This window comes from Pan paniscus, chromosome 1 (assembly GCF_029289425.2).
Source record: "Pan paniscus chromosome 1, NHGRI_mPanPan1-v2.0_pri, whole genome shotgun sequence".
NCBI classification, from domain to species: Eukaryota; Metazoa; Chordata; class Mammalia; order Primates; family Hominidae; genus Pan; species Pan paniscus.
The window spans coordinates 178,292,492-178,315,279 of NC_073249.2; the positions used below are offsets into that span (position 1 = coordinate 178,292,492).

Sequence of the window (22,788 nt, forward strand, 5' to 3'; positions counted from 1 at the left end):
ACTGTTTCACTTCTCTCACTTCTGCCATTTTTTTGGTTACAAACAAGTCCCAGGCCCATCCAAATTCAAGGGAAGAGTATACTACTCAGTGGAAGGAGTGGCAAGGTCATGTACTACAATAACATGTGAGATTGGAGATATTGTTGCAGGCATCTTTGGAAAATACGATCTGCCATACACAGCATGTGGCAGAGCCAGGATTTTGATTAAATATATCTGCCTCCAAAATGTTTGCTGCAATCTTTTAGCTCAGTCCACAGGAACCTCTGCTTTCCTCTCTGCCCTGTAGCTCTTACTGCTGGCACACACAACCACCATTTGGTTTCCTCCAGCCAAATGGAGACTGGCTGGGTGAAAGCTGGGTGAGACTGCCTCCAGAGTCTGCTGCTCAGAGAGGTCATGCCCAATGCCAGCTTGTGAACTTTTTAAACAAGAGGACAGAGAAGGTCAGTCACATCCAGAGGAAGAAAGCAGGTGGCAGCCCCAGAGCCCAGTGAGCCTGCAGTACATTTCACTGTCATAAACAACTTGTCTGGTGTTTTTCCTTCTCCCATCAGGCACTGGCCTGGGATGACTCAGGCTTTGACAGAAAAGGTGCCTTCAAATCAGGAAATGGGCCAGGATAGTGGAAAGCTCATGGTTCTGGAGTCAAACCTGCCTGGGTTTGAGTCCTGACAGTGCCATTACCAGTTATGTGGCCTTGGACAAATTCCTTAACCTCCCATAGCAAAAAAGAGATAAAATAGCCTTCATTACTGGATTGTTTTGAAAATTAAAATGCACTTGTAGGCAAAGCAGCCAGTGCAGTGCCTGGCACATAGTAGGTGCACCGTAAATGCTAAGTTTCATGTCCTAGGCCATGTCCAACCCCAGCTTGGGGACTTCTTAAAGAAGGTACTGAGAACTCACTTGCCTATTTCTCAAACACTTGTCCATCTCCATGGTCCTGGATGGAGTAATGGCCCAGGAGACCTGGCCCAGCCCTAGACAGCACTGAAGGAAGGCCTGTGGCAACTGCCCAACAATCCTGCAAATGCAAGCAACTGCATCTTTTCTTCCCACTCCACTTTGTCCTTTCCACTATGACCTACCAAGACCCCTCCCACCAAACACTCCTCTCACAGAAGCCCTGACACACTGGAGGCTTCCAAATATGCTTGTTGGATGGATGGATGGGTAGATGGATGGATGGATGGATGGATGGATGGATGGATGGTAAATCATTTCTGTACTGTTACTCACTCTGTGTCTTCTCCCCGAAATGCCCCTTCAGTTGTCCAGCCTTTATAGCCCAACTGAGAATGGTCCTTCTCCACTGATCCCCTAGGACCAACCTCAGGTTCCTCCTCCTCTGCATATTACCCTGCATGCCCCCCTCACCTACTCCTGAGTCAGGTGTGTGAGTCTTGTTTCTCAGTACATGGAAGGTAACCTACCACTTATTAGGCAAGAGAGACACAGAAGTGAATATGGAATGGTGCAGGTGCTGGAGAGGTAGTTTGGGAAGGTCGATAAACACATGCAGCCAGGGTACTCACTTTCAATCCCAGCTCTTCATTAGGTGCCCAACATTTGGGGAAATCACTTATCTTTTCTGAACAGTGGGAATAATATACCTACTTCATTGGGTTATTGTGAGAATTGAATGAGTCAGTATACATAAGGCACTTAGAAGATTGCCCAGCACCAAAGACTTCATGACTGAAACACCAAAAGCAATGGCAACAAAAGCCAAAATTGACAAATGGGATCTAATTAAACTAAAGAGCTTCTGCACAGCAAAAGAAACTACCATCAGAGTGAACAGACAAGCTACAGAATGGAAGAAAATTTTTGCAATCTCTCCATCTGACAAAGGGCTAATATCCAGAATCTACAAGGAACTTAAACAAATTTACAAGAAAAAAACAACCCCATCAAAAAGTGAGCAAAGGATATGAACAGACACTTCTCAAAAGAAGAAATTTATGCAGCCGACAAACATATGAAAAAAAGCTCATCATCACGGGTCATTAGAGAAATGAAAATCAAAACCACAATGAAATACCATCTCACGCCAGTTAGAATGGCGATCATTAAAAAGTCAGGAAACAACAGATGCTGGAGAGGATGTGAAGAAATAGGAACGCTTTTACACTGTTGGTGGGAGTGTAAATTACTTCAACCATTGTGGAAGACAGTGTGGCAATTCCTCAAGGACCTAGAACTAGAAATACCATTTGATCCAGCAATCGCATTACTGGGTTTATACCCAAAGGATTATAAATCATTCTACTATAAAGACACATGCACACGTATGTTTATTGTAGCACTATTCACAATAGAAAAGACTTGGAACCAACCCAAATGCCCATCAATGATAGAATGGATAAAGAAAATGTGGCACATATGCACCACGGAATATTATGCAGCCATAAAAAAGAATGAGTTCATGTGCTTTGCAGGGACATGTATGAAGCTGGAAACCATCATTCTCAGCAAACTAACACAGGAACAGAAAACCAAACACCATATGTTCTCACTCATAAGTGGAAGTTTAACTATGAGAACACATGGACACAGGGAGGGGAAAAACACACACTGGGGCCAGTCAGGGGGTTGGGTGCTAGGAGAGGGATAGCATTAGGAGAAATACCTAATGTAGATGATGGGTTGATGGGTGCAGCAAACCACCATGGCACGTGTATACCTATGTAACAAACCTGCACGTTCTGCACATGTATCCCAGAACTTAAAGTATATATATAAAAAAAAAAGATTGCCTAGCACGTATTAAACATTATATAAGTATTAGCTATTATTTATTTATTTTATTTATTTATTTTTTTGGAGATGGAGTTTCACTCTTGTTGCCCAGGCTGGAATGCAATGGTGCGATCCTGGCTCACTGCAACCTCCATCTCTTGGGTTCAAGCAAGCCTCCTGCCTCAGCCTCCCCAGTAGCTGGGATTACAGGCATGCGCCCCAACGCCCAACTAATTTTGTATTTAGTAGAGATGGGGTTTCGCCATGTTGGTCAAGCTGGTCTCAAGCTCCTTACCTCAGGTGATCCACCCACTTCAGCCTCCCAAAGTGCTGAGATTACAGGCGTGAGCCACTGCACCCACCCAGCTATTATTTACTAATTCAACAAATATATATTTCATACTTATTGTCAGATGAGTATGTGGGTATTTAGGTGATGAATAAGACAGATATGACCTCTGCCTCATAGAGCTTGCAGGCTAGAAGGGGCTACTGAAAAGAAGAGACAGGTAAAATACAGTATGATTAGCTCTCTGGTTGGTGAAGGCCAGGAAGAAGAGGTTGTGGGAAAACCTAGGAGAGACCCCTATCCCAGCAAGGGCAGCGAAGGAAGACTTACCCAGTAGAGTGACAACTGAATTGAGTTCTTGAAGCTGAGAAGGAGTGGGTCCTGGAAGGCATGTGAAGGGAGGAAGAGTGATCTAGAAAGATGGCATGTATGGGCACAGGCCTGGAGGCAGAAGAAGCTCAGTGTTTCTGGAATGTGAAGGGCAAGGGGAGTAGGTGGGAGGTAGCAAGCATAATGTTGAGAAAATAATCAGGGACCTGACTATGAACAGTACTGTAAATCACGCTCAGAGATTTGGACTTTGAAGGTAACTGAGAACCACCGAAGTCTTTTACTCAGCTGAGAGACATATTCAGAGCTGCATTGCAGAATCCCCCTGGCTGACGGTAGAAAATGGACCAGAGGGGAGAAATTCTGTGGCAGGGAAACTAGTTAGGACAGGATGACAGCAATCTAGGAGAAAGATGATGCTGGCCTATTCTAGGGGGGTGGAAAGAAGTGAAAACATTCAAGATATGGGAGGTGTCTTGGAGAAGGGTTAGTGACAGCTTGGATGTTCAGAGCTAAGAGATGAGGGAGAAGCAATGGCTAAGGATTAAGCTGAGTAAACACATAATTCTCTTGCTGTGAGATAAGTGATAAGTGCTTTGAATGAAGCCAGTTCAGGAGTCATGAAAGTGTGGGGCAAGGGCACGAGTCACAGTTCTGGGAAGAGAGGAGAAGAATATCCTGGAGGGCTCTAATAAAGAGATATCGCCTCATTAGAGAAGCAAGGGGTATGAATTAGCCAAGGAGAAGGCAGGAGTGGGCAGGGAGGTACTTCAGCAGAGGAAATAACATGTATGAAGCCCAGAGATGTGAGCTATAATGCACAGAGAAGATATTCTGTTGTTGAATAATGATTGTTGTACTTATTCACATTAAGGTGTTAATGGTCATTATGAAATTGGCCCTTCCCCAAGAAGTCTGTGCTTTTACAGCCACAAATCTTTACCAGGAAGATTCATTGTCAGAGGAATTTCAAGGTGCAGTGGGAACACTGTTTAGGGTCACAGGGTTTTACCATTGTGCCTGAGGTTACTAAAGTGGATGACTGAGCCCTAAGGGTCAAGCAGGCCCTTGTCTATATGCAACAAATGTCTCTTGTCCTTGGGTTTTTTGCTTACCTGGCTCCATCCTGAGCCACCTGAGGCTAGACCAGAGCAGCCCAGTGATTTCCAAAGGGCTGTACCCTGAAAGCTATGAGCACAGGCTTTGGGTTATGACTCCCTAGACTCATATCCTGGCTCCTCCTTTTCCCAGTTTTGTGACCTTAGGCAAATTACTTCACTTCTGTGCACCTCAGTTTTCTTATCTATAAAATTAGGATAATAATAGTGATTACCATTTAAGGTTTTTCAAGGATCAAAAAAGACAGCGCATACAAAAAGCTTAGAACAATGAGTGTGTAGCTGTTTTTATTACTGTTATTATTTTTATTAGTAGTTCTCTTTTCACTCTGTCTCAATCTGTTTTCGAAGCTGCTCCTTAACGCACACACCTGCAGATATGAAGCTGGGGCGGAATGTGGCAAGAACCTTTTTGGACTATTATCGGCTGAACCCCGTGGTTGAAAAGGTGGCAATTCCCATGCCGAGACTGCGGTAAGTGGCAGAGCAGAGAGGTTTCGGCTTGAGTTCTGCTCCACCGGCTGTATTCAGGGGCAACTTCCCTTAGCCTTTTGCTGACACTCAGCATCCCATCTGTGCAGCAGGAAAGATAATCCTGGCCCTGCCACCGAGATTTTATGGGGCAGAAGAGCATAGTTCCTGAGCGTAAAGAAAGTGTCATTAAGGGGTCAGACAGTGAGGGCATGGTCACACTTCTGGTTCTAACTTGGGAATCCACAGGGATGGGGCTTGCTGGGGAGCTGAGTTCAGTCATTGTTCTAAATTTGGGTGTTTTTATGTGCTACCTCTCCTGATACCTCATCCTCTGAGGTTCCTATATGAACTTCTCTGATCCTTCGGTTTCCTCATCTATAAAGTGAGGACAGCAGTCCTCACATACATGATTATTATGAGATATGTGTTAAAGCACCCAGCACAGTGCTGTCAGTACATGATAGTCTCCTCCCCTCAAGATGTAAAGATTTGGGCTGGAGAGGACACACCCTTGAGAAGTTCTACCTTGGGTCCTCTTCTGGGGCCAACTTGCAGGGCTGCTGAGGAGAGAAGGTCAGGAGGTGAGCCTCCATCCTGTCTGAGGACTTGGCCAGAGCCTGAAGCACTGGGCACTTCCATGACCACTGGCTGTGAACCCAGCTAGCATGAGAACAGTGAGATCACATGGCATCTGGAATGTGCTGGCCCTGCCCTACCTCTTAGACTCATCTCCCATTCCTTCAGTGGTCCATCCTACTTGAAGGACATGACAATGCCCAACTCCCGGCTCCTGCCAGACCATTCTTTCCACTGACCTTTGCCATGACCTTGCTCATGTATGTGGGTGCCTCAGGGCCTTTGCACTGATGCACCTTCCTCCCTATCCTGTTATTGATAAAAACAATATAAATCACCGTTATTTATTGTACAGAGTACTTTGTGTACATTGTATTATTTATTCCTCATAGACATTGTATTTCCCATCTTACAAATGAGGAAAAGGAGACTAAGAAAAATGATGAGAAGGTCTGAGATGCCTGAGGTCAAAGAGTTTTTGGGAGAGCCAGGGTTTCATCCTGGGCTTTTATGATTTGAAAGCTGAATTGAAGTCTAGCTAAGGTTCACCGCAAGTAGAAGTTCATCAGCATGGGTTCAAATTCTGTCTCGGACTCATGTGAGTTATAGGATCTTAGGCAAGTTTCTTGGCCTCTTGAAGCTTTTTTCTACTTACCTATAAATGGGGATAATAACAACAATCTCTAAATATGGTTTTGTAGAATGGATACAAGCTTAGTATAGTGCCCAGCAGCTAGTAGATGCTCAATAAATGTTTTCATGTCCTCCAGTTTCTGGGTTGCAGTCCCAGATTTCCAACCAACTCATCAAGACCTAGGGCAAGTCTTTGACTTATTTGTTTGGGTGATGTCTCAGGGCCTATGTTCCACAATGCTATGAGTCATACATCTCTTAGCCCCATGTCATAGAGTCTTCATGACAAGGTATTCTGATACCCTGTCCCAGATTGTTTCTAAATCATCTAGGGTCTTTGTGCCCCACCACCATGGCATATTAGAAACTCTTGCAGGAGAATCACGTCTGTTTCTTGTGCCCCTGAAGTGCCTGTCCTGCATTGTGCATACGTGCATGTATACATTCATTCATTCACTCAGGAAAAGCAACACTTTATACCAGGCCCCTGACAGGAGGGAAGTGCTGGGATGAGTGGCTGATTACAGCATGACCCCTGCCTCTGAGGAGCTCACGTCTAGAGGAAAATGCTCAGTTTATTCTTAGAAGTCATTCGCGATTGGTTAAAGTTCTTAAATGTTTAAAGCTTTATAAAACTCAAAAGAATTCTTAGAATCTCATTTACAAGTTAATTTGGGGATTGTCTCTTTCAGGTCCTCTGCCTAAATAAAATTATCTTGATCCTTAATCATTTTTTTCTTGCATGTTGCATTGTCATATACCAATGAAATGGTGCTGACACTCAGGGAGACCTTAGTGATCCTCTAGACTCTCTTCACGATACAGATGAGGACATGAGGACTTAGGGAGCAGAAGGAGCTGGTCAGAGTCATGTGGTCAGAGCCGGGACTGGAGCACAGGCCCTCACCCTGCAGTGCAGTGTGTTCAGTGTCTACCAGTGAAGAGTTCGTGGAGATGGGAGAGGATGGAACCCCGACACGGATCTAAAGGACATAGGGGAGATCTCAGGGCCCTGAGTTTAACTGTTCATGGCACTTCCTTGCCTTGAGCTTTGGAGCCCTCTTCAGAAAAGATCTAGAGAGCTCCTTCCTCATGAGTTCAGAGTTTTGAGGACTTGAGCTAAATGCACCCACCTTTAAATTAAGAAAAAACGTAATAACCTCCTCCCTATGTACACACCTCTGCCTCATCAAACTATGAGCACCATTTAGCTCTAGATTGGTCAGTAATCCTTTAAAAATGAATTCCCAGGAGGATACAAGACTCTGAGCTCTAATTTGGGATTTAAATACTTCCCCTTTTTTGTATTATTTTCCACCCAAGCATCAAATAGCTTAAGTGAAAGAGCAGTCTGGCTTTAAAGGAAAATTACATGTTTTGACTCAAAACTAATCTTTGTTTTCTCCCATCTCCATGGATAATTACAATATGTCACTTTCTGCTCACACGCTGGCAGAAGCCTACCGGCATCATTGGATACTGGGCCACCCTTCAGATAGGGTCCCTCGGGAGGGGCAGCAATGTGGGCACAAGAGCTCAGGCTCAGGGGCATGGCATTGATGACCAAAGCTGAGGTCCCACATTTTGTTTAGCACACAGTGGTACAGTCGCAAGCCCAAAATGCTCCAGCAAAGGGGACAAAATCAGACAGGAAGAAGGAACAGAGCAGGTGTGCTTCTGTACGTAAATAGAGCATGAGTGTGGCCTCTGACAAGAGGTGGACTCAGGCTTAGTCACAGGCTGGGAGGGCTGGCTCCATGGTGAGGTTATGATGTGTGTATGTGTGTGTAAGGGGGCTTGTCAGCTCCTCAACACACTGGAGCCCACTACGTGCCAGTCCTTGTGCCAACTGCTAGAGGATTATAAATAGCCCCTGCCCATTGTGTGCTCAGATTTATGGAGGATAAAGGCAAGTACAAATGCAAACATAACAAACAATACTGAAAAGTGTATAAGTACTCAACTATGTATCAGATTATGCCTTCTCTCAAAAACCTTCTATGGCTCCCCATTACCTTTAGGGTAATATTTCAACTCTTCTTGTTATTCAAGACCTTGGCCTACATTTTAAACTTCATTTACTGCTTTCTACCACCCCTCCACCCCTGTGAGCACCCTGTCCCTCCCACCTGATTTCTGTCACCTCGTGCCCTATGCTTCAGCCTGAACAAGTTAGCTGTTTTCTTGCCTCCAAGTCTTTGTACATCCTTTTTCCTCTTGCTGGAATGAGCTCCCTTTCTGCTTGTAGATGGTGAGCTCATAATTATCATTCAAAACTCAGTCCAAATATCACAACCTGTTTCCTTGTCCATGTTCTCTGCCCGAGACAGAGCTGCTTCCTCTCTGCTGAGCTCCTAACTGTGTTTTGTACATACCTCTAGCATGGTATGTCCTGTGGTGTATTGTCATGGCTTCTATGCATGTCTGGCTTCTCTGGTAGCTTCAGTGTCCTCAGTCTTACTTACTTCTGTATCCTTAGTGCATGGTGCAGGGCCTAGCATAGATTAAATTCTAAATAATCCATGACTGTTACTGAGCTGTGGTAGAACTGAAGAAGCCCCCAAAATTATCGACTTCAACCCCTTCACACTAAAGAAAAGAAAAGTGAGACCCAAGCAGAAGTTCCTCTCCTGCCGAATCTGGCAAGTATTTTGTAGCTGGCAGGCGTGTCCAAGAAAACTTCAGAGAGGAAGTGGCATTTGAACTTGGCTTTAACAGACATATGGAATTTTGACTGATGAAATAGAAAGGGGATAAAGGGTATTCCGTGTTGGGGAATAGAGTAGAGAACAGCCAGAAGCAGGACCTAACAAGACACATTCCATGGCAGTGACAAGGCCAGAACGTTTAGAATAAATGATATGGTAAAGATAAGACAGAAAGTTCATTTCTAGTCATCAAATACTCCTCAAGCACCTACTCCACACCAGACCTGCACTTGGCTCAGGAATTATAGAGAAAAAGTGTACACATCAAACTTATCGTCTCATGAGAGAAAGAGATGAGCAAAGAACCACCTAGAAAACAGCAGGGTGAGGAGCGATGAGATGTACAAAGTGCTACAAAGGCCTGGGGATGGGGGAGGCTTATTTTCTGGGAGTTTGTCTTCCAAAAAGAGGTGAGACTAGAGAGGTAGGGAAGGAAACAGCCTCTGCAGAGCCCTAAAGGTATGGGATGTTTTGCCTTCCAGTGGCTCCTTGCTCTCTCGTGTCCCCATCTTTGGTTGATGGCTTTTTGCCTTCCTAGCCCACCCTCCCTAAGTCCTTCTGCACATTCACTGTCCTCTCTAGCCTCTGCACAACTTATCCCCTTGCCGTCATCCCCCCATGGCTGCCCCAGCTATGACCAAATCTGGGCTTCTCTCTTCTTTTTCCCCATAAAAACATACTTACGTCCTATGCTCCGTTTGGGTGTTAAAAACAACATCCTTCAATGACAGATGAATAGCACCTTGTAATTTATAAAGCTCCTCTTCAACCTCCATTTACTAGAGCCTAAGAGGCAGGAAGGACATGAATTTTTCTCCTATTTTAGAAATAAAGAAATAGAAGTCCAGAGAAGGTAAGGAACTGCTTCAAGATCGCATTGCCCATAAGTATCATACCATGCATGTGCTCCAGGGCTGTATCTCACCTATTCTGGCAGCCTTGTTATGTTAGCAAGGCTCTTCAATGAATGTGGATTTTCAGGCAGTGAGGCTTCCTGGTGGAGGGGGCAGTATGTTAGGGCAAAGTGTCCCTTTATGTGCTGCCACCTATTCTGTCTTTACCTTATTCATGACTCATCAACAGTAAAGAAAAATGGGTGTACCAAGGTCAGAGCTTGATGGGTTACAAAAGCCACGTCTTCAATTTGAATTCAAACTTAGTTCAAGAGATTCTCATATTTATGACACTAACCACTTCCTGACACATATTATAGTTATTGTTTTGTGTAGTTATTTTATACAATTATCTCCTCTCCTAAGCTATAAGCAACTTGAAGACCGTATCAATGTCTGCTCATTTTTGTCACCTTTAGTGTCTGTGGGAAGAAGACTAGGTTACTGTTCCTGGGAGGTTACAGTCCAGTGGGGAAGATAGACATGCACACAAATGATTTCATCACAGTGTGTATATGGGCTGTCTTCTCTCTTTCTGTTATCTCCCCCTTTGCAGGAAAGAAAAATCCCCTCCTTACAAGCACCCACTCCTGCGGGGCCCAGCCAGCAACTACCCCAACGGCAAAGGGGACAAGAAGAGCTCAGTGAACCACAAAGACCCTTCAACCCCTTTTTAAAGACACGGAGTCCTGGGAGGTCTTATGGGGACAGGAGCATGCATTTTCTGCTGGGGAATGAAATTAATCACTCTTCTCTAGCTTCCAAGGATTTGTGGATTAATGCATAGGCTAGTGAAAGGGAAGGGATACAATGAGAAACTTCATCACTGATTTTCCCTTTTTCCAATGGAAAATCAATTGTAAGCCTTCAGCTCAAAAAGCTCAGGAACAAAATAGGAGATCGGAACCAGGTGAGCACAGATGCTATTTTCTACAACATAGAGATCTTCCAAGATGAGGAAAACCTACACATCCCTTTTAAGAGATTTGACACATATCAGGTCAGTTCTTTCAAAGCCACTTTACATTTTTAAGTTTTATAGTTACTGCAGATGGTTACCTTTTAAATAGGCTTGGTTGTTTACAGCTTTAGAAATGCAGTGTTTGTATTTTCTGATCCAAAACAACAGCAACAACACATGCAACCCAAGGGCAAATGCATCCTAGGGAACAATGGGACAGAATTTTTGAAATCACGGTGGACTTAAATATTTGGTCACTGTATCTAAGCTGCATGCTTGCTGATTCCCTCAAACCCCAGCATGCAGATTTAGAAAACTGTTTTGAGAGCTGTTTCCCAATTTCCTGGGTAGTTTAATTAAAATTTTAGCTCTAAAGACAAAAAGCACTGGTCACTCATTTTAAAAGGTTTATTATGGTTAAGGTCTCCAGATCCCAGGTGACAGGGATTAAGCCTGGCCCCTGAAGATGTGGGCATTGCTAATCTGCATTGAGGAAAGGGTGATTGCCAGGCAAGGAAGATGCAAAAGACAGAAGGATGCACCCTGAGGCAGGGAGGAATGATAAAATAAAACAGTAGTAGCAATTCTCAAGGTGTGGCAAGCTAAATATTGTGCATTTTTGTGAAGAGTAAAGTGCCTTTGTGTGATGAATGGGTCCAGGGGAGTCTGCTCCCTTCCTGTCTGTGGAAACAGCAGGCTGAGTCACCATGACAGCCTGCTAATTAAAATGACCTCCCGGAAATGAGGATTAGAACACAGGGAGAGGAAGGGAGGCTCCAAGGAGGAAAAGCCCTTAGCACAGAGCTCCACTAAAGCATTTTTTGTTTGTTTGATTGTTTGTTTGTTTGTTTGTTTGGGTTGGAGATTATTGAAGTTTGCTACAAAAATCAAAAAGAAAACTTGTTCTCCTTTGCATGCTAGTTTTCAGAAATGATAACAAAGAGGCATATGTTGATTGGCTACAAATGTCATGTTGTATATACAGCTTCTCCCCTGGGTTCGTTTTGCCCAGAGGAACACAAATAAAGTGTTTTGTGCAGCTCCTCTGTTCCTCTGAGCATTCTTGGCACCTTTCCCTTTCAGTCCCCACTGCTCAAGAACCAACAGGCAAACCCCAAAACTGATATAACCCTGACTTTGAGGTCAGGGACTTTGTTTTCAAAATAAGGGACAACAGTCAAGTCTTGATTTCCAGCAGTTCCCATGTCAAAGTCCTGGGGAGTTTAATTGACTGCAACCACCTTGGCGTGCACCAAGAGTGTATCAGCCTTTTGGAAATGATAGCATCATTTTAGATAGCATGAAAAGAGGCAGATCGCATAAGATGAGAGAGGCAATAGTCTAGATCCATGTTTCCTTGGCCAGGTCACTTCCATAATGTGATCACATATTGGCCCATATATTTAAAACTACATTGATTAATTGGATCATAGACTACACAAACAGCAGGTATAATGATTATTTAAGAGCAAAAACTTGGAGCCAGGCAACTTTGGGTTCTAATTCTGCATTCAAACCCTACTTCTATTTCTTTAATAAAACTGTGTGATCTTAGGCAAGTTATTTAACATCTCTAGATCTTAGTTTCCTCACCTGAAAGATGGTCATAGTAATATCTACCTTGTTATAATAGTTATGAAAGTTTAATGAACTTAGGTGTGGAAAATGTAGGCAAAAATATTTATGTGCTCACTAAATGGTAGCTGTGATCATTTGGAATATGACTGGGAAAGTGAGGTATCTGCAAATCCTTCCCCATTAGAGAGGAATGAGGAGACTGGAGCAGTTTATTGTTTAAAATAAAAAATAGGCCAGGTGCGGTGGCTCACACCTGTAATCCCAACACTTTAGGAAGCTGAGGCGGGAGAATCACCTGAGGTCAGGAGTTCGAGACCAGCCTGGCCAACATGGTGAAACCCCGTCTCTACTAAAAATACAAAAATTAGCCAGGCGTGGTGGCACGCACCTGTAATCCCAGCTACTCAGGAGGCTGAGGCAGGAGAATTGCTTGAACCTGGGAGGTGAAGTTTGCAGTGAGCCAATGAGCCGTGATCATGCCACCGCACTCCAGCCTGGGCGACAGAGTGAGACTCTGGCTAAAATAAATAAATAAATACATACATACATACATAATAAGAGGGAGTGGGAATAGGAAAGAAAGATCACAGTCTCCAAAAAGCTAAACAGACATCATTGGACAAAAGAAGCAAACTTGTTCTGTGCTGCCCAGAGGTAATAACCAAATCCAGGGAGTGAGTCTCAGTAAGACAGATTTCTGCTCAGGATGAGGAAAACTTTCTAGTGAATTGAATTGCCAACCACTGGATGGGTTCCTTTGGAAGATCATGAACTCCCCATCACCACAGGTGTGCAAGAAGAGTCTGAACGAACATCTGTCTGGGAGGAAATAGAGGGGGACTCCCTCTCTAGGGGGATGCTGGGTTGGAAGCTGAATGCTCCGAAGCATCACCTCATGTCATTTCTCTGGACTGAAATGACATGGGACAGGATGTTACATTTCTGGATGTCAGCAAATGAAGTGTACAGTATAGTTAGTACTTAATGCTAGACACAGTGATATTAACTGTCTCTGAATTACAGCATATATGGACTCTGATAAAATTTCCCATTCCTTGAGAGAGAGAGAGAAAAAAGCTGGCTATAAGGCAGCCTGTAGGAGGGTGTGTTTGCAAGATGACTGTCTGCTTTTCCACATTGGCAGAGCAGAAAAAAAGGACTGAGCAAGAGCCCAGGGGTTGTCAGCAGCCCTTTGTGTGGTCTTGGCCTGCTTAGCTTCTCCTTAGCTTTCTTGAACAAGGTTATACCTATGACCTCAAGCTAGAGGGGAAAGGTTTTCAGCACTGAGATGGAGGACAGCACCAAGAGGTGTACAACCAGCCAGAGGCTACTAGCCCACCTGGCTCCAGCAGGGGGCGCACCAGCCTATCTTCTTGTCCAGCCAGGTCTGTCTCAGATTAGAGCCACAGGTGGGTGGAGCTGGCCACCAAAGCAGTGTTCTGTGCATTTCCAAGGAGACAGACAACTATGCAAAAAGTAGGGGTGAGAAGGAGAGGGATCATGACAGGTCTCAACCTGGCTCTCACACAACTCTCCATACTGATGCAGTGCTAGTTTTGCTCTGTATCAGTTCAGAGGTGCAGAGACAGGACTAAAAGTCTGTTTACCCTCAAGCTGCAGCAGACAAACTGGAGGTTACCCAGTTTCTTTGTTGCTAAACCCCCAGCAGAGGAGGTTGGTGATAATGTTTGCTTTGCGGCAGCCAACAGTGAGCCTTTATCTAGAAGCTTTTTCTATTGCCTTTTAAATGGAGGCGGGGCGGTAAACACAGAAAGAACTAGTATCCTTTCACTGTAACTCAACTGACACACCTGAGACCTGCCTTAGAGAACCCAACTCATTTTTCTACATAGTAAGAACAGAGCCAACTATGGAAGTGTAGGCTGATTAACATTTGTGCAGCATCGATTCATACATCCAGATGTTTATTGAACATATACTGTGTGTCAGGTGTAGTGCTAGATCCCTTTGTATCCATTGCCTTATTCAATGTTCCCAACAGTCCTATCAGGTAAGTATCATTTTCTACACTTCGAAGATGCGAAAAAATGAGAACCCTAAAGGTAAACACCTTTTTTTTACACCCATGTGGCTAGTGAGAACCTGGATTCAAACACTGCTCCCCTTACACTACTTTGTGCTGGGCCTTATCCATTTGTCTCCAGGTAAAATCAGGTCAAAAAAAGAAACAGGTTAAAGCAGAATAACAAGTAAACAATGGCATCATTTAGAGGTAGTGGGGGATAGGGAGAGGGGAAGGAAGCATGTTAAGTTTACAGGCTGGGAAAAATGTGTAATGATTTCAGGACTTTTTAGCACTTGCTGCTGAAGCCCTGCCTTCTTCCTATCTCTCATTCCCACACACCTGTCTGACCTTCTTCTAGGCACTCCAGAGTCCTCCAGAGAGCAGCGTTTAGGCAAGGGGCCCATTTATCCCTTGACATGCAGAGGGCCCCTGGAATCTCAGCAGGGTTGTTGGACCCATCGTGACACTCTCTGGGTTACTGGCCCCAAGCAGATAATCTAGCTCTGGTTCCCTATCACTTCCTCCATCTGGGGTATGCGAAATAAGCCTACTATGTCCCTCATTTCTTGTTCGGAATTCTTCCTCTAAGTTCCTGCCTTCTGAGCACTAAAGAAGTCCGGTACCTTTTGGCTGAGCTCGGCCAAAGGGGCATCAGGGCCACAAAGAAGAGGGGAGACATAACGTAATAGGAACAGCCCGAGTTTAAAGTCAGGCCAACCTAAGTGTGAATCCCAGCTCTTCTGTTACGCTGTATGGCTTTGGGCAAATAATGTAATCTCTTTAAGTCTCAGGATCCTCATCTGTAAAATGAACTGAATAATATCTACTTCCTATATTTATGGTGAGAATTGAATATAATAACATCTATAAAATAACTGGAACTGAGTAAAACTCTTTTCTCAAGCCATCTTCACCCCTGCTCTCCCTCTCATCTGCTTGCTAGAGTTGGAAATCCCTTCTCTAGAGCCAAAGCTTTTCTTCTCCCCAGATGATGTACAGACAGAAGTACAAATGCTTCTTGAGTAGAGGACAAGAGTGAGAGGAGTGTCCAGAAGAAAGGCAGTCACACTGAGGGATCAGTGTCAAGCCAGGGACCTAGGTTTTATTCATCTCTGTAGCCTTAGCACTTAACACAGATTACATAGCAGAGTCTGTGCTCACTGAGTGTGGAATGAATAAATAGTGGGTATGGTGAGAGTGAGGTCACCCAAAAACCCTGAACCCTTGAGGGAGGGGAAAGAGGCTTTGGAAGTTGGGACTCTGAACAAATGGGAAGACAGTGTTGAACATGATATTCACCCAACCTCATGTGAGGCTGAAATAACAAGACTAAAAAGAGAAGGGGGAAATAGGTTCTACAAGATACCATGTTTTGTCAAAATCATAGCAAACAAATCTTACCAGGATACATACAAAACTTTTTTTATGTTACTTTGATTGGCATGCAACATCTCAGGGATCATCTTTATGAAGTAATCATACAGATCTGCTCTGCCAGCTGAAACTCAGGACTTCCCCAAGGCACTCACATATCTGTCTTCATACACCAAATTCAGGTGGTGTGCTGGTCAGGGCTTATTTTCTCAACTTTGCAGATGAAGAAATTCAGATTAGTGTGATTAATCTCATGCCCGTGGTCCACAGCCAGTAAGTAACTAGGACAGGATGTGGACCCTGGATACAAACACAACTCTACCACACCTCTCTGTCTCTCGGTTCAGCCCCAGACCTCGACACTAAGCCCGAACAAGTCAGAAAGTCATCCCAATGATGCCTATTATAACTCCTTAATGCTTAAAATTTACTTGTTCCCCTAAAGACCTGGGATCTATTTTTAGCTGACCCCATGTCAATCTTAAGTCCAAATCTGCTTCTCTCCCTGGCATCAGCTGCCTTGGTTAATATTCTCTTTTTCCATCTAATTGCTCAGGTTGGAAGCCCTGCTCTTGCCTTAACTCCTTTATGTCTTTCTCCCTACACAGCTGACCAACCACCACGTCCCATTGCTTCTGCCTCTTTGGTGTGTCTGCCTTCAAGTAGTATTATGGAGTGACTCTGAGTCAGATAGACCTGAATTTTAATTTCAGCTCCACCACTTGCTAATAATCTTATAAATCATTTAGAGCAGTTTACATGCCCCATCTCTAAAATGGGACAATAATGCCTATTGGCAGGTTTGTTGTGCATTTCCCTCCCTCTATCCTTTCCATGCTTTCCCTCCTAGCCACTCCCACCATTATTTCCTACCTGGATTGCTGGAATGGCCTCCCTGTCTCCAGATGCTCTCCTGTTAACCCATTCCCTGCTTAGAAGCTTCCAGGAGCTCCATAAAACATGACCCCATTTTATGGTACTTCTTTCAAATTAACTGTCCAAGCCAGGAGCCTGGATATCATCCGACTTTTGTGTCTTTCATGCCCCATTTCTGTTCAATTGCCAAATCCCACTGGTTATTCCCGCTTGTTCTCTCTAATTTCCAGGCAACATCTCTATTCCTCTTAACTAAGAAAATCCTTCTCATCATTCAAGACTTAGCTCATGTGTCCCAACTTCATGATATCCTCCCAGTCTTAGCAGTTGTCATTAATTGCTTTCTTTTCTCGGTTGCCCTAACACTTTGCTTATTCATCTGTTTATCAATTTTTTTTTTTTTTTTTTGAGACGGAGTCTTGCTGTCACTAGGCTGGAGTACAGTGGCACGATCTCAGCTCACTGCAATCTCTGCCTCCCGGGTTCAAGCAATTCTCCTGCCGCAGCGTCCTGAGTAGCTGGGACTGCAGGCGCGCACCAACACGCCCAGTTAATTTTTGTATTTTTTTAGTAGAGATGGGGTTTCACCATGTTGGCCCGGTTTGTCTTGATCTCCTGACCTCGTGATCCACCCACCCCGGGCTTCCCAAAGTGCTGGGATTACAGGTGTGAGCTGTTGCGCTAGGCCTGTTTATTAATTATTTCACTCAGCTGATTGTCACCTCCCCCACTATCATTTAATGTCTTTGGGGGCAAAGTTCAGGTTTTATTTGTCTTCACACCTCCCATAGAACCTAATGGTTCCAGACAGGTCAGAGGCACTCAGTAACTATAGCAGAATAAAAGAAAGAATGAACGAAATCTCAAATCCAAAATTCTATCCTGACCTCACCCTGATAACTGAATCCTAATTATGGCTTTATCTTCCCAAAGCCTCAACCTCTCTGAGACATTCCACAGCTCAGATTTCCTCTATGGCTTCGTTTACCTACAGAATTAAGCTCCAACTCAGCATTAAAGGCAGCATAGTATGGTAGAGTGATTTAGACTTAGAGTCAGCGGTCCTGGATGATCTTCATGGCCCCAGGGTCCATGGAGAGATGGAGGAGACAGATTTACTTAATCCTCCAACAGTTTCCTGAAAGCTAAATTCTTTTTCACAGCCCAAGGCAGTTAGATTCTTTTTTCTATAACAATAAACATCATAACAATTGTTGCTGGTGTGGTTATAACTACTACTTCTGCTGTTGCTATTACTACTAGTAAAAACATTGCTGTTGCTATTACTGCTACTGCTGCTTCTATTACTAATCTACTTCTACTGTTATTCCCATTACTACTCCACTGCTGCTTCTATTACTAATCTACTTCTGCTGTTATTCCCATTACTACTCCACTGCTGCTGCTGCTCCTACTACTATTACTGCTGCTGTTGCTGGTACTGCTAATCTAATGCTACTACTGCTGCTGCTACCACTACTACTGTGGATATTGCTGCTACTACTGCTGCTATTACTAATCTACTCCTCCTTCTCCTCCTGCCACTGCAGCTGCTACTGTTACTGCTGTTCTGCCCTGACTGAGTGCTTACTTGGCTCCAGGCCCTGTACTGATTGCTTTGTCTTCCATGATCTGATACAATCCTCACAACACCCCTATGAAGTAGGCATTATTCTCCTCATTTCCCTGCTAAAGACACAGAAGCTTAGGGAGACTAAGGAATCTGACCAAAGTTGTGCAGCTTGTTATAAGTGGAGGAGCCTGGGAGTCATCAGACTCTAATGCTTGTGTTCTTTTCATTTTCCCCTCCTCCTTTTTGTGTACAGTCCTAAGACTGACAGTACAATAAATATTTAATGCTGGTTATAAAAAGCCTCCACCTCAGGGAGCTCACTGGTTTATGTTTGCTCCTGTGCATGACCTCATTTTGCCTGATTCCCCTGAGTCTTGCTTTAGGCGGTCTCCTTTGCAACTGGATGTCCCCATATGTCCTGTATGCCTGAGTCTCTTCCTTTGAAACAGCTGCTGTGCAATGATTGTCTTAACAGGCAGGATTGGTGCTACCCTCAGAATTATAACAACAAGCGAGGTGCTTTGCCAGGATATTAGGATGGAGTGGTGCAAAGGACGCCCAGCTCCTTCTATTAACCCACCTCTCCCATACTCCTGTGTTATAAAGAGGGTGCTATGTCACTAACTAGAGGGAGTTTTCCCAGGAAATATCCCCAAGTCTTCCTCTTCCTCTAACCCAAGCCACATTCTATCCTCAACTCCCAGAACTCAAATTGTCAAGTCAAATGGATTTAAAGATGTAGCCGTTAGGAAACTGGGTTCTGCTCCCAGCTCTGATACTGCCTGGCTGTATTAGACATTAAGTAAGTCTCTTGTCCTGGATGGAGTAACCCCAGAGCTTCAACTGGTTTCAGTTTCTTACTGTTTGGTATGGGGACATAATCTTCAACTGACATACTCCTCAGCAGAAAAGAAAAGAAAAAGAGAATCGTGAGGATCAACTGAGAAGATAAATGGGAAAGTACGGTATTTTGAAAAACATTTTCCAATATTTTCTTTCTTCTGAGACCTCATGAAGTTCCCTACTTCATCCATGCTTTTAACCTGAAGTGTCTCATCACTAATTTATCCAACACAAATAATGAAGCATCTGTGTTTGCTAGGCACCTCCCCATTCCTCTCTGCTGCCCTGATTTTTACTGATTCTACAAGACCCCTCCTTCAGGAAGTCTTTCCTGGTGCACTGGCCCTGCGCTTCTAGGGAACCACTGTCTAAACACATTTCATTTGACACTTGGTAATGGCTTTGGTATTTCACTTTTATTGTGTATCAGCTCTCTTACCAATTCAACTTTCCATTTTCTTGGACTGAGATGTTTAGAGAGGGCCAAAAACAGTCTTACTCATTTATGGGGCCCAAGAGCCTTAGCATAAGTCCAGAGACAGAGAAGCCATTCACAGAGAATTTGTGGCTGTTGCTGCTGCTGCTGGTGGCGAAAATGAGACTGAGGATGCCTGCTCCAAGCAGAACATTTTGGTGATGCTGACACCCCTCCTTTTCTCTCTCCCTCCAGAAGTTCACAAATAAAAGCAACCCTGAAACTTCTGGATAAAGTGGAGCAAACCTAGCTTATAGGCCCATATAGGAAGTTGTGAGACTTTAGGCTAATAGTATCCATAGGGAAAAAAAACAAACAAAAAAAAAAACAAAGGAGAAAGCTGGGGAGAGACTACGACAGGTAAAAGAGATAAATTGACTATGATGTATTTGAGTGTATGTGTGTGTGTGTGCTACCATTATGTGAACATCTTATGTGAATAACTTCTTTATATTTGTGTGTGAAAATGCATAAGTTTGTTCAGTTGTGAATGTTTTTACTGAATATTAGATGACAGATCATTGTCAAATCTAAGCAGATTTTTTTACATCTACTCATAGTCAGAGGTCCTGGGTTAAGCTGCTGTTTGAAATTCTGTCTACTTTCTTGACATTTCATCCATATTAATGGATCACCCCTCTGCCCCAGCCTCCCAGGGACTGTGCTCAGCACGATGTCAGGGCCACCTCTCCTCTTTCCCAGTCCCAGTGAAGGTTGATCCTGGCTGATTCAGCCAAGCCAGTCCCTCTGGGGTGGAGAGCTCACCAAGAGCCCCCTTTTCAGACTCTGTCTCCAGGTGATCTTGTGTTTAGGTGTCTTTTCTGTATTTCAGCTTTGTGTTCCTGTCTTTCTCTTTTTTTCTCTCTCTTCAGATCAGCCTTGACTAAAGGTTGAAAAACATTGCTTGTGTGGTGTTATGAAGAAGGGAGAGGTAGTTCTCCTTAATACCCCTAATACCTCTCCAAAGTGCTCCTGGAGCTGAAATTCCATGATTCCAGGGGGTTTGTTTCTGTTCAATTTCAGAAGCACTCACTGAGGGCCTGCTCTAAAATAGGTCGAATACCAGGTGGTGGTCAAAAGTGAAGGGCACACAGCTGTGAAATACAGTCACACACCACCTCACAATGTTTCAGCCAATGATAGACTACCTGAATGACAGTGGTCCCATAAGATTATAATACTATATTTTTATTGTACCTTTTCTATGTTTAGATTTTTTTAGATACACAAATGCAAGCATTGTGTTATAATTGCCTACAGCATTCAGTAGAATAACATACTTGATGGGTTTGTAGCCTAGGAGCCATAGGCTGTACCATGTAGCCTAGGTGTATAGCAGGCCACACCATCTAGATTTGTGTAAGTACATTCTATGATGTTCACACAATGATGAAATCACTTAACAATGCATTTCTCAGAACATATCCCTGTCATCAAGCAATGCATGACTGTACTTCATTGCTCTGGCCTAAAGAGCAGCTCCACGGAGCTTGAGACTTTGCCTTTACTGAAAAGCAAATACATGGGGTGGGGACTTTCAAACATTAAGCCTGTTTGTCATACGTGCCTTAATTCATTCTTTTCTAAGTTAAATATTCATTCTTTCTTTTATTCATTTATCCTTAGGGAGGCCATGTGGTTTGGTTGAAAGAGCACTAACCCAGAGCCTGGATTTAAGCCTAATTCAGCTGCTGTCATTTCCCCTCTTTGAACCTCAACTTCCTCACCCACAGAATGGAATTAAGAATGATTGCTGTTTCTAAATCACAGGATTACTTTGAGGAATTTCAGGGAAAGTGAATGTAGTGGGGAGAAAGAACTCACATTCTCTGAGTTCCTACTAGAGGCAGTACTTTGCATGCATCCATTCTGTAGCCATACAATAGGAAGGGGATGGGGACAAGTGAGGACATCAGGAGCAGGGACAAAGGCCTAGAAATGATCCATTAGAAGGAGTCTTAACTGGAAGCAGAGAGACCTGGAATCTAATCGCAATATGTTCCCAGCATTTATATAACTTTAGAAAAGTCACTCTCCCTCTCTAAGCCTCAGTTTTCCCATCTACAAAATGGAATCTGTTGAAGTAGGTGATCACTAAGGGCTCCGCCAGTTCTGCCATTTTGGGTCTCTAGGAACACCCCCTTCAACCCACTTGCCTACCCTAAAAATGATCTCACACTGACCCCAGTATGCATGTCAGGTTGCTAAACCCTAATGAGGACTAGGTAGTGAAGTTTCTTTCTTTCTTTTTTTTTTTTTTGAGATGGAGTCTTGCCCTGTCGCCCAGGCTGGAGCGCAGTGGCACGATCTCGGCTCACTGCAACCTCTGTCTCCCAGGTTCAAGCGATTCTTCTGCCTCAGCCTCCTGAGTAGCTGGGATTATAGGTGCACTCCACCATGCCCAGCTAATTTTTGTATGGTAGTGAAGTTTCATACTTAGTTCAGCAACTCTGGTGGTGATTCCCACCTTCCAAAGATTCTTTCTGTCCTCAGACTTAATGCTGAACCAGAGACCTCTGGAGAGGTGAGACGAGCTGGTGACACCACGAACCTTGCATACAAGAGATGCAGTACTGAGGACCTAATTAACATCACCGTGCAGTAGGCACCATGGAGCACACTTGAGCTGCCAAAGAGAATAATAAAGCAGTGTTTTATCTTAAGTGTTGGTTAACAGTGAGTAATAAATAGACCGTGTCTTATTTACTATGCCTTCCCTGCACAGGCCTGCTATGGCTGACCTAGACCTTGTGAGACAGCATACCCTGATTTCAAGGGTGTGCATTATAAGTTGCTTGTCAAGCAGCTGGAGAATTGGGCTTCTGACTGGATGTTGTAATAGACTCATGCAGAGATGTGGGCACAAGAGTCTGGAATCTGATGTCTGACAGATCAAACTTAGAGTCCTGCTCTGCCACGATGTGGCCTTGAGCCATCCCTGTGAACCTGTTTACTCACTTTAAAAATGAGATTAATTAATGTCTGGGTTACAGGAAGGTTGTGAAGGGTGGATGATGAGAAGATATAAATAAAGACCAAATGAAAGTGTCCCACAGAGGGTAGGTATTGTTCTCAGTCACATCCACATTACTCTTATGCTTAGTATTTCTAAGTCAGTCAAACCAACACCCTGACATACATTATAAATGGGTAATGTGGCCCCTCATTATAACTGACTAATAATGTAACAGGGTCTTTACCAACATCAAGTGGTCATTTGTCCGCCTCCAAGAGTGTCTTCTCTCTTCTCACTATAATATCAGCATTCATTCATTCCTTAGTAAGGTTTACCATGGTATCTTAGTTTGGGTTCTTC

At 43.8% G+C, this 22,788-nt stretch overlaps 1 protein-coding gene across 3 annotated transcripts in view; it reads left to right on the forward strand.

The window, feature by feature from the left end:
- Window positions 1–11,767, forward strand: part of LOC100967527 (AGBL carboxypeptidase 4) — a 1,457,032-nt gene extending 1,445,265 nt beyond the window's left edge. For 2 of the 3 annotated variants that reach the window (XM_034964682.3, XM_008954952.5), the window contains exons 12-13: window positions 4,860–4,956; window positions 10,323–11,767. In XM_034964682.3, the coding sequence (XP_034820573.1) occupies window positions 4,860–4,956; window positions 10,323–10,443 (218 nt within the window). In that variant the 3' untranslated portion in view covers window positions 10,444–11,767. Of the gene's footprint in view, window positions 1–4,859; window positions 4,957–5,511; window positions 5,781–10,322 lie in introns of those variants that run through there. The other variant, XM_055093139.2, reaches the window with a different exon arrangement.
- The last annotated feature ends 11,021 nt before the right edge of the window (window positions 11,768–22,788 follow it).